The sequence below is a fragment of the Papaver somniferum genome, chromosome 6 (assembly GCF_003573695.1).
Source record: "Papaver somniferum cultivar HN1 chromosome 6, ASM357369v1, whole genome shotgun sequence".
NCBI lineage: Eukaryota > Viridiplantae > Streptophyta > Magnoliopsida > Ranunculales > Papaveraceae > Papaver > Papaver somniferum.
This window is the reverse complement of record NC_039363.1, coordinates 30,456,414-30,468,772: the sequence shown is the minus strand read 5'-3', so window position 1 is coordinate 30,468,772 and position 12,359 is coordinate 30,456,414. Positions and strand designations below refer to the sequence as shown.

The window sequence follows — 12,359 nt, the reverse complement described above, 5'->3', positions numbered from 1 at the left end:
TGCTTAATAGAACAACCAATATTTTTCGAACGAATTTCTTATTAAGCTCGTTACCCTATCGGTCTCGTTCTAGTCAAATTTTAAGGCTTAGTTTCGCGTATGTTACGTGTTCCTAAGGTAGGTAAGAAGGAAACGGTGATGAAATCCGAGTCCTTATCTTAATTTGGCCAGACCTTGCCCTTTACTAGAAATTTAACCGTATTCAGACCTCAACATATATGCATACAAAATCATCCAGTAAACCCACTGACAAGGGATTCACGAGTGTTTAGAATTCTCACCTCCCGTTCCAGACGGGGGATGAACCGTTGAAGCTGACTCGGGCAACCGACTCCTGTGTCAGTGTACGAACCTGAGGGGCTGAGACAGTATCTTAACCGTCGTCCTTCCCCGTGCAGTTTATATTTAAACTAACCCTTCCTTAGGGTTTTAAAAATAAAGTCAAATGTCCAGAACTAAAGTTCAAAAGTGTCCAAAATTAAAAGATTACAAAAATAAAATCCTAATTATAGTCTCTAAAAATAAAAAGAAATAAAATCTAATAAAAATAAAATAAATCTGTATACAAAATATTCTTCTTCACTCCTTTATATCTTGTCTTTTCTTTTCTTCTTTGGCTTTGCTTTTCTTTTCGGCACATTTTCCCTTTTTTTCTTCTTTAACTCAGCTCCAAATCTGAAAGTAAACAAAAAAATACCAAACGCGTAAAAAAGAACAAAAATAATAAAAATAAAAACCTAAAAACAAATCTAAGAACAATCCCGCGTCGGCGGCGCCAAAAATTGATCGAATTTTAGATAGTGGTAAATAAATTTGTCGTTCACTCGGACTTGATCAGATTGATTTCAGATTTAACAAACGAAAATAGTAAAAATAAAGAAAATATATACAAAATATGTTCACAGGATGAAGAGAGGCTGGGACTCAGGATTTCACTGTTTTTCATATTCGAGTGGTTCATAAATTAATCCTAGACATCTATCGCTCAAACAAAATAACTATCAACTCTAATACTTTTCTAAAGTAGATTTCATAAAACATTAATTTTATATTGTGAGCATGGCGCATCAAAATTGCCTAGAACTAAGCATGCTTCATCAAATAAAGTCACAAGTAATTAATAGAAATCATAAATCATTGAAAACCGATACAAAAAGTAAATAAAGAATTATTTAATTTACCACAAGGATGAAATCCAGATTCCTCTGTTTTCCCAGTGTTAGGGTTTAGCTTCTCATGTTGTTGACACGCTTAAAATGTGTTTATAAGGATGAATATATAAGAAAACGGATATTTGTAATGCTGTAAGAACGTTACAGAATCTACTATTACAAATACATTGTTGTTACAAAGAAAACGATAATTCACAACTGTTGCAGATAAACAGTCGCAGAGATCAATAAATGACAGTTAAAACAACGACAGACTACAAGTGTAGTCTGTGCGTCTTCTTCCACTCTTCTCTGCTGATGATTAAAACTCATATCAACTTCATTTTCTCGCTCTGATTTCTTGCCCTAACTCTCCATCCCCTTCAGTCAACCCCGTAACACCTTTATATAGTCACACAAAACCAAAATATCTCCACCATAACTCATTATTAATTCATTATTCTCCACGGGAAATTATGTAATTCTTTTAATATATTAAGCTCTAAAAAACCAGGGTGATACTCTTAGAGTTACTAAAACACCGTCCATATTATTTGTGCCAAATCAAAACCGTATCCAATAAAAATGGAACAAAAACTCCATTTGAATTCAAATTAGTTAAATTTAGTTTTTAACCGTATCTAATAATTCCAATCGTACCCTTAACCATATATGGGTTTCTTCAAAATAGAAAATTTTGGCGGAAATAAAATTTCAGCAGATCGGAGAAGAGGATTGAAGATCTTCTCTACCAGAATCTTCCTCTATTTAGATTTTAGGGTTTGATTTCGTATATTCTCTACCAGAAACTTTATAGAGATATCTAGAAAAATCAAAACCAGATCTATATTCTTATCTCTTTCTCCGGTTCGATTCTGATGATTTCTGAAACTAATTTTCCGATCTCGGTTTTGTTTCAATTTAGTTGAATAACAGAAGAGATCGTAGATTTCAATCCTTCGAATCTGAAGATTTATGTGTATTGTTGAAGAAATTCAATTTATTTTGGTTTTCGGTTCTCATCTTCTTCAAAGAAAAGAAGAGAAGTAACAATTTAATCCTTCGAATTGTCATCTTGAGTCTGTAATCATACATTGGATTAGTCCGATCATATTCATCAGGAACGCGATTTCGATTTCCAGGTATTCTTATTTATTTGATTTGTTTTGAATTTTCTAGTTGATTTCATAATATAAGTTACAATAATGTTACAATTTTGGATCGTTGTTCGTATTGAAATAGATTTGCTTCTGTTGATTATGTTTGTTTCTTGTTGTTCATGGTGAAATCTGTATGAATGGAAATTTTTTGTTGTTAAGCTATCATATAATTTTCAGTTTAAATTGAGTGAAACCTTTTTTGGTTCCATACTTTTGCTTGTAGATATGGACTCTGTCATTGCAGCCGTATGTTACAATGAAGCTTCATTGTCGTTCGTATTGGTTTAAAATCAACTCTTATGGATTTGAAGGATAATATTTGTTTAAATTGGGTTCAACTATCTCCATTCACTATTGAAATCATTCACAAATTTGGTGAGCAGCAAAAGGTACTTCAGTATGATTATGATCTCCAATCAGCTGTTGTGTTTTCTCTGTTTAACAAGTTTCCAACACTAGAATTATATGTATATCATAGAGGTGAAAGTTCAAGTTCAGTATGCCACATAGGTGCTAGTTCAAGTTCATCATCCCATGGGCCAGAAGTTGTACCTGTTAATCAGCCACTAGTTACCACTGTCACTGATTATGATGACCCTAAAGTAGTCAAAAAACCTTTGAAATCCACTCGTTGGATAGGTTTTTTTCACAGTGTTGAACAAGTGTTTCCAGGAGGTATGGACCAAGTGCGTCACGATTTGATGAAGTACCATGCTGCAAATGGTTATGCATATAAGGTAACAAGAAACGAGAAGTTGCGGATTGCTGCTTGTTGTGCTAACAAGAAGAAGGACAAGTGTAATTGGCACATGTATGCTGTTTCTTGTGACGGTGTCGAAGGAAGTCCCTTTATTATCAAGGTGTTAAATAATCAGCATACTTGTGACGGTGGATTTATTAACGTTCCAAATGTATCGAAGAAGCTAATAAGTTCCTTGATCAAGGATGAGATTAAACAGAACCCAAAGAAGAAGACAAAGGATATTATGGAACAAATTAGAAGAAAATATGTCTTTGACATAAGTCATTATTATGCATACGCAGGTAAGAGACATGCACTGAATATGGCATGGGGAGAGGATGATAAGTCAGTCGCTTACTTGCATTGGTATACAAAGCAATTGTCTGAAACCAATCCTAGATCCCGTGTTGTTTTGGAAACTGACGCGAGTCAAAAGTTTGTGAGATTGTTCATTGCCTTCGGAGCATGTGTCCGTGGATTTAGTTACTGTCGTCCCTTGCTATTCATGGATGCAACACATTTGAAGAGTAAATATCTCGGTCACATGATGACAGCAACAAGACTAAACGGGGATAATGGTACTGTTTCTTAAACTTTTTTCTGTTGGTTTCTTTTATCATTTTTTTTGATGAAACCTTTTTTTTTGTCTTGTTGGTTTCATCATTTTTTTGCTGTGTTGTTTTGTCATTTTTTTCTGTTTTGTTTGATTTTGCAAGAGTTTACCCTTTAGCTTATGGTGTGGTTTCATCTGAGACTGATGCGAACTGGAAATGGTTTATGGAGCAACTCAGGGATGTCGTTTCTCCTCAAAGACAACTTACATTTTTGAGTGATCGAGGTAGTGGTTTAGTCAACCAAATCCCCGCCGTTTTTCCAGGTGCGTATCATGGGTGGTGTTACTGGCACATGTCAAACAATGTTAATACATGCTTGCCTAAGTCAGCCAAGACATATAACAATTATGTGTTGAAGTTGTTTGAAAAATGTGCATATGCGAATACACGTGTAGAGTTTAAGGAGAGTTGGGATGACTTGATGCTGGTTAAAAATCAGAAGCTACAAGAATATCTTAGTAGGGATCCACTTGATAAATGGGTTAGTTTTTTTTTCCCGGACTGTCGATATGGGGAGTTGTGCTCAAATGTTGCTGAATGTTTGAATGGTTGGGTTAAGAAAGAGAGGGAGATGCCTATTGTTGTCATGGTTGATAAAATACGGCTGAAGCTTATGGAAATGATGTGCATTCGTCGTGAAGAATGTGTGACATCGTTCGATTGGCGAGGAGTTTTGTGTCCAAAAATGGAAACTGAACTCTATAACAATAAGATGCATGGCCGTGATTACAGTGTTATGCCTATTGATGTCATGGTTGATAAAATATGGCTGAAGCTTATGGAAATGATGTGCATTCATCGTGAAGAATGTGTGACATTGTTCGATTGGCGAGGAGTTTTGTGTCCAAAAATGGAAACTGAACTCTATAACAATAAGATGCATGGCCGTGATTACAGTGTTACCAAGTCGTCTGACTTTGTGTATGAAGTTCATGCCTCATTAACACAAAGGAGAGGGATATGCCTATTGCTGTCATAGTTGATTTGAAAGAAAAGACATGCTCTTGCAACCGTTGGAAAATCAATGGCTTCCCTTGCGCCCATGTTGTTAGGTGTATAATGGGGAATGGTGAAGATCCTTATGAGTATGTTGAAGACTACTTCACCACTAAGTTCTATCGAGAGTCGTATTCAAGACCAATCCATCCAGTTCCCACAGTTGAAAGGCCTACAAAAATTTCACCCAAGTCTGTTGTTCGTGGACCTAAAGTTTTGCCACAATCAAGACGTCCAAGTAAGAAGAAAATGATTCCTAATACAGGTTCAATTCCCAAGAAGAAGATGAGAACTTGCGGTGGCTGTAATGAATTGACTACTCATAATCGAAGGACGTGCCCTAATAAGCAGACGTGAAGTCTTTTTGAGACTGATTGAATTTTAGTTTTAGTCCAGACTTCTTCTATTCTATTAGCATTTCGCATACAATTCGTAAACTTTGAGTATCTTTTTTAGTTTAGACTACAATATGCTTTAGTCTACATTTTGAGAATTCATTTTTTTCTGTCGATTTTTATATTCCTGTTATTGACTGTTATTGCTCATTTATATTCTATTTGACTGTTATTGCTCATTTATATTCCTGTCTTCTTGTCTACAGTAAAACATGTTGATTTCCTGCTGGTATTTCACCTGCAATATGGTGGAACCCTTTTTGGTTTCATCATTTCTACTGTTATTTTGTAACCAAAATAGGTTGGATCCTTTTTTTGGTTAGATCACTGCTTTTGTGAATGCTTTTGTAATTGTCTTGGCTTTTTCTCTTAAAATTTTGCTTTATTATCAATTATTGCCATGCCTTTGAAACATATCAATTTTGCCTGTAAACCAAGCCATGATACGACCCTTTCCCATTTGGTTTCACCTGCAATTTGGTGGAACCCTTTTTGGTTTCATCATTTATGCTGGAACCCTTTTTGGTTTCATCAAAATACAGATATACATAACATTATGCGCCAATATGGTTTCGGTTAAACATAATTGAAAACATTATAAACATTGTTTCCAGGTAGTTGAAAATACTCTAATTGAAACCATTCACACACAACTTAAACCTTTTATAAACTAATACAAGCATTCAAATTTATAAATAGTTGACAGTATACATAACTTTGCTCTCATGCTTTCTACCCTTTCTGAAATATTATCCCCATGAGACTCTTCATGCATCAAGGAGGATCTTACACACCAGCTTTGGTCGCATCTCATGCACCTTTAGTGAAATATCATCTCCAGGAGACGACGCCACGTTTCCCTTCAAGAGGCTCTTCATGTAATAGCAAACATGAAGACCACAATCATTCCTGAAACAACCAAAAAATTGTCTCAATATTTAATATTTGAAACTTCCATAAATAAATAAATAAATAAATAATTTTACCGAACTTCCAAACATAGGTGATGATTTTTCTAGCTTAGTCAACAAGTGGCGTGTGCATAGTGTATGGCGGGGGCTGAGTTGTCTGCTCGTCACGGGGGAGCTTTGCATCGTGCTGTGCAAATGCTGATATTATTCTTTGTCTCATGCTTTCAGCACTTTTCCTGCATTCTTCTTCAGTGGAAGCCAAGGAGTTGTAGTGAGAAAATTCTGCGGTTTCAGTATCAAAAGCTAGCAGTGTCCAATGGTCTACCCCATCTCTAACTGTTGTCAGCAACGGAACGAATAAAAATTGTACACGGTAGTCCATTTTGTCGATGAACGCTTCAATTGCACTACCACATCTCATTCCTAGTGAGTGACATGTCTGAAAAAATACAAGAAAACAGATTCCTAATAAGTGACAGACATGCAAGTGTTTTTTTTCTTCGTAATGAGCGACATTTTTTTCTTCCTAAAGAATGAAACCAGAATTGGTTCCATCAAAATAAACTATATAACCAACAACATTTGAAACAACTATTTCCACTCATAGTTGGATTCTACAATCAGCTAGACCTACAATCACAAAACTGATCCCTCGCACATCATAAAGTGTTTAACTGAAGATTGAGAAACAAAAGATGCAATTGGTTTGACTCAACTTGTTTTTGCTATAAAGGTTTACATTCAAAGCAATTTAACCAAATTGATACTAAGATCTTCAAATTACAATTCGTATCCACATCATAAGTAAAACACTCTATTCAAGATGAATGCTTCAAACTAACGAATCTTTCCCACACTTTTTGATGGAAATTTATCTAGTATGCTAGTACTAACAGATCCAACTTAGTCAAGGATGTCAAAGTCAACTAATCCAGTACACAAGAATCTTGTCATGCTTAGTAAGAATGTATCTACTAAATTAACAGTAACCAGAAATCAACTCTAACCGTAAATCTTGTCCATGCTTAGTAAGAATGTATCTACTAAATTGCAGAGGAAACTTATATAGGCAAATGTGCTTAGAAACACAGCTTTCTTGTACTTCGGATTACCATCTGGTTTCAACTCTTCTTTGAGGATGTTCTTTTGCAATTTCAAGATGTAAAACTCAATGATGTCTTCTCCGACGTCTCCCTTTCTCATCAACAAATCCAGCATCCTCCCAGATATTATCAGTTGGTGCTCCTTGTTCTCCCACATCGTGTAACTGTAAAACTCAAGCTAGTGAATGTTGGATCTAAGAATGAAAAAAAAAAGTTTTTTAGAACACATTTTTTGATGAAACCATTTTTGGTTTCAGCACTTACCTTTCAGTTTTGCTTCTGAAAAACCTGCTCACAAGGGGTCTCTGACTTTCATCGAGTACCTTCATAATTTTCAATTTTTCAACTGCTTTCAACTTCACATCCTTCACCTCATACACCTCCTCATTCTTCGCCTTCTGCTTATTCTTTCCATTAGGATTTTTTCTCCAATCACATTTAGTTTTTGTTCTTTTCTTTTTCTCAGTTGTATAATCCCGATATTTGACTGGTTCTTGCATTTTTCTTCTGTGATCCCTTAGTCTTGTAATCATATTATTCAACTTTTTCTTGGGCCTGATGTTTTGAGATCCTTTCTCAACATCTTGTTTTTCACTGTCACTCTGCGTCAGTCCTAAACTAAATCCAGGTTCACCGTCTTCTATATCAGCTACATCCTCTACCATTCTTACAGTTGAGTAGTAGTATACACTTTGCACCTTTGTCTTTGACGAACAACCTTGCTTTGCATAAACGGATTCCATTTTTCGAATATCATCCTCACTGTCCTCATCATATATAAACCGAGTTTCATTGTCTTCTTGTTCAATATTTTTCTTCAAAGAAGAACATTTCTTCGCCTCATATTCGACCTGTTCGGCCACCTTGATATCCTCAATAGTGTTTGGAGTCAACTCCATACCCTCTTCTTGTTCATTCCATGGCTTTGATGAACATTTCTTGGCCTCAGATTCGACCTGCTCGGCTACCTTGATTTCCTCAAGAGTATTCAGAGTTAATTGTTCAGTCTCGTCCTCCGGTTTTGATGAAGATTTCTTCATTTCAAATTCAACCTGCTCGGCCACCTTGATTTCCTCAATAGTTTTTGGAGTCAACTCTGAAACCTCTTCTATTTCTACTCCTTCTTGTCCTTGTTCTTTATCAGACTCTTCTATTCTTTGTTGTGGTTCTGCATCTAATGAAGAGACAACATCACCAGATTTTTCTGCATCTCCATACAGTGAAACCCTTTCTGGTTCCATCAAAACATCTTCAACAACATTTCCAGGTACTGAAACCTTTTATGGTTCCATCAGAAAAGCTACATAACCTTGTATCATTGCTTCACTAGGTTGAACCCTTTCTTCAACATCCTCTTGTCCTGTTCCTTCATGCAGTAAATGCTCTTGTTCTGTTCCTTCATGCAGTAAATGCTTACCGACAATATACATCATTTCATCCTCCGCCGCTGCACCTTTCACCACCTGCAATACAAGGTTTAAGATACAAAATGTCACATACTAACATACAAGCAATACAATGTAAAATTACTTTGAACCAGTTTGTCAAATAAAAATGTACAATTTATAAAAAAATAAAAAAATAACCAAGACATAAAAAAATGTAAAATTTCTATTTAATAAACAATAAGTAAAATTCGCAGATCAAATCTAACATATCAATAAAAATGTAACATTTTTCAATTCTATTATCAATAAGTAAATTTTGCAAATATAACTAACATATCACCTCAACATCTGAAACCTTTTTTGGTTCCGAACGAACATCTTCTTTCTGGAGCAAGTCTACTTGGACTCTCTTACGCTTCCTTCTGGAGTAAGTCTTCAATGATGGTTGAAACCCAACCTCAGCGTCATATTTTGCCAATATTGCTTTATCTTCTTCGGAGAGTCCATTGTTGGCAACTGTTGTAATCTTTTCAATCACCATTCTTGCCCACCTGTATTTGGCCTCGTAAGAGTTGTCTTCAACTTGTGCAGGCACTTCATTTTCAGCAATATGGTTTGCAACATTGTCTTCAACCGGCTCTTCAGGTTCAACAGAATCTTCAACAACAATATCATCTTCATCTATGGGCTCAACCAAACGCTTCTCTAGATCGTCATATTCAAGCAAGAATGACCCCTTGCGGCGACGCATATTCTTCTGCAGTACACAAGTAAAATTGGTTTCAGCTAATTTTTTTGATGAAACCAAAAAAGGTTTCATCAGGAAAAAAAAAGTAAATCTTTCTCTTTTTGATGATATTAAATTTGTAATGGATTGATAGAAAAGTAAATCTTCTTTACCTCAGAGTATAAATCTTTCTTGTCGGAGAAACCGTCGAAGTTTTCCAATATTTGCTGGCAGACATTTCCAAGGTTCCATCTAGCAAACCTCGGACACCTGTCGAGCCCATCCTTCCTTTTTGTAATCATAGTCATCTCTGCTACCCAATACTTAAAAAAAGAAGATTCAAATTAAGAATCAATATCAGATACATTATAAAAGAATATAACTTATTAATCAAAAGAACAAAAAATAACTTATCAGCGGGTAAATTATGCAACCAACTACGTTTTCAACATCGCCATCACAATCTATTATTGACTCAAGTAGATAATCATGGAACACTTGTGGCCAACAAACCTTGTTCATATCAAATACCATATACAAGTACTTGGCAGCCATACTTCGCCCACCTTTGTTGGGGACGAATACCGACACTAACAGGAACATGACGAAAAACTTTACAAACTCGTCTCCTTTGGTTTCATCCGCTGCGACTTTCATCATGCAACGTTGAATATCAGCTTTGAACGTCTTCTTACTTCCTTTAAAATACTGAGCGACGAAGATTTTAACCTTCTTCTCCAGTTCTTCACCTATGCCCACTTTTTCATCTACTTCTACACCCTCCATCATTTGTAGACTAAAGATAATAGAGAAATGTTCTGGAATTGTCCGCAGAGTCATTTTCTTCGATCTACCTAACCTGAAACACAATGGTAGCTTACCATCTTTTCTGAATTCAAGTGACTGTAAAACCATCATGACTGCTTTTGTCTTTTTGACGAGCTCTTCTTCTTCCATTACACCATCAAAGAATGGCTCAATGAAACGCCAGAATAGACATGATTTAAGAGCTAACATATGCGGTTCTTTGTTCTGTATCAACGCCTTTATGTCAGCTACTACTTTGCACAAATGATGCAACGAGCATCTATACGACTCTGTTTCTCTTTTTTTACCTGTAAGTGAAACCTAAAGTTAGGTGAATCATAGATAAAAATAATGAAACCAATAACTAAAAATGATGCAACCATATTTGGTTGCATCAGATAAACTAGAAATAAACACGCTAAACAGAGAACAAAACAATAAGAGCTTTAGTTGCAAATTATTTTTTAGATAAGCTATGTGTTCGCAAACTCCATAAAGAAAGAAAAAGAGGACAAAGATCTAACAAAACTGATAAGCCATGTTTTGTTCGTCTTCTTACACAACAATAAAAGCTTCAGCGGTTCATAACTCCATATACATCATTCTCATATACATCATCCTAAAACCTTAGTTATGTCACAAAATTTTGATTTTCAAAGTAAATAGGCATGATGCATATGTAGGTTTATCAGGCAAATTTCTATTACTTAAAACAAACATATGGTTATTGATGAAACTAAAGTACAAATGGTGTAACCAAATATAGTTACATGAAACAAACTCTTGGTAACCAAATATAGTTTCATCACTTTTTCATTTTGAATGATGTTTGTTGTAAAATGAAAAGTGATGAAACCAAAAAAAAATTTCATCAGAAAAGCCAGAATATACCTCAGCGAGCATCATCATTTATAGTGGAACCAATTTAACAATTGGAAAATGATGAAACCAGATTGCAAGCCAAGTACGACCCCAGACTCCATTTCGTCTAGCTAACTTCGGATGCAACCATCTCAATCTCGGCACTCCTTTCTGAATCCAGCCATATCACCCATTCATGATAGCTTTAATCAGTCCTCGACATCTCCATCTCGTACACACGACCATCACAACCAACACCAATTTTCCATCGCAACCAAACAATCACTTCATTCCCGTCGACGATCCATTATTGACAGCCATGAGTTGTCGGCACTGACTGCAATAGTTGTTGTCGAACCATCACCAAGCACAGCTCCATCTTCTCACCGTTCAACTTCAGCTCGTTGCCAAATTCAGGCCACAACAAACTGCAGCCATCGAGACGTCATATAATACCACCGCCAGCCAAACCCATCATTACTGAGCGAAACCGAAACTCCATTCCATCTCCAGCCACCACTGTTCTTCACGACTTCAGTTCATATGCAGCCGAGATATTCTCAAGAACAGCTATCAATAAACTCCACTGATTCCTTTCATTCATTACTCCGGGATAATTTCAGTTCAATAATTCGTCTCTCTATATGTTCTCGTCACCAAGATAACCCCAAATGTCGCTTTGCTGCCATCTTCTCAATCGAGACCAAAATAGGGTAAGAACCCATCTCTGCCAGCAGCTCTTCGGTCTTGTGTAACAGCTTCTCGTTCACGACCATGGCAATTGGATAAAGACCTATCCCTGCGATTCGTTCCTCATCTGCATTCAATCACATACACATTCATTGAGTTAAGCAGCAGCAACAACACTTCTCTCCACCAACACCATTTACCAATATCCACTCAATACTCCACTGATTCTACCACCATTATCCATCGCCAGCTCTTGCTGCTATCTTCTTAATCACTGCCATTTACGACCAAGCTTTATAGTAGCCTCAGTTTTGTCTTCATAGTTTCAAAACTGATTGAGCAGTATTAACCCATGCCAAGATTGGGTAGTACCCATCACAGCCTCTAACTGAATCTGTTGTTGTTGGCAAAAACAAATTCAGCGACCTGCAACTCCATTTCATTCGATGCAACTGATCAACCACGACTAACGAACTGAACCCATTGTTACAGCCATGGAAGTACATCCCAAAGCAAACCAGCACCACTAATCAACTTGAGAGATCAAAATCCACGCCAAGAACACCCGTATCAGCCACCACCAGAAACGATTGTAACTGCAGCTGCTTGGAGAAGTCTTTGATAAGAAAATGTTTACAAAGACGCAGATGATGCCTTTCTTTATAATTCATCCAGAATTGTGTGGAGTAAATCGTGCCACATCATTCTTATTTCTCTTGTGGACCTGACGTGTTTAGCAAAATGAAGAGACACATGCATTTGTTCCATTTTCTGACAGCCCACATCCATTAATCTTCATCTCCATTAGGCGCAG

General features: G+C 36.3%; 2 protein-coding genes across 2 annotated transcripts; both read right to left on the bottom strand.

The window, feature by feature from the left end:
- Positions 1-6,685: 6,685 nt before the first annotated feature.
- Positions 6,686-8,333, bottom strand: LOC113287239. The gene is made up of 2 exons (XM_026535921.1): positions 7,337-8,333; positions 6,686-7,236 (listed from the first exon to the last, which is right to left on the bottom strand). Exons 1-2 carry the CDS (start codon positions 8,311-8,313, stop codon positions 6,972-6,974), a joined length of 1,242 nt encoding a protein of 413 aa, XP_026391706.1. The 5' UTR covers positions 8,314-8,333; the 3' UTR covers positions 6,686-6,971.
- On the bottom strand, positions 8,323-12,159 carry LOC113287238. Its single transcript, XM_026535920.1, has 5 exons — positions 10,886-12,159; positions 9,701-10,302; positions 9,361-9,510; positions 8,801-9,217; positions 8,323-8,535 (listed from the first exon to the last, which is right to left on the bottom strand). Exons 2-5 carry the CDS (start codon positions 10,202-10,204, stop codon positions 8,353-8,355), a joined length of 1,254 nt encoding a protein of 417 aa, XP_026391705.1. The 5' UTR covers positions 10,205-10,302; positions 10,886-12,159; the 3' UTR covers positions 8,323-8,352.
- Between the last annotated feature and the right edge of the window lie 200 nt (positions 12,160-12,359).

What these genes read in the sequence shown, in the direction of transcription:
- LOC113287238 (XM_026535920.1), bottom strand. Translation starts at nt 10,204, where the DNA reads ATGTTAGCTCTTAAATCATGTCTATTCTGGCGTTTCATTGAGCCATTC. An exon ending in TGGTATTTGATATGAACAAG is followed by an intron (nt 9,511 to 9,700) that starts GTTTGTTGGCCA and finishes TCTTTTTTTAAG; the next exon opens with TATTGGGTAGCAGAGATGAC. An exon ending in AGAAAGATTTATACTCTGAG is followed by an intron (nt 9,218 to 9,360) that starts GTAAAGAAGATT and finishes TGTGTACTGCAG; the next exon opens with AAGAATATGCGTCGCCGCAA.
- LOC113287239 (XM_026535921.1), bottom strand. Translation starts at nt 8,313, where the DNA reads ATGGAACCAGAAAGGGTTTCACTGTATGGAGATGCAGAAAAATCTGGT. An exon ending in TTCAGAAGCAAAACTGAAAG is followed by an intron (nt 7,237 to 7,336) that starts GTAAGTGCTGAA and finishes TGAGTTTTACAG; the next exon opens with TTACACGATGTGGGAGAACA.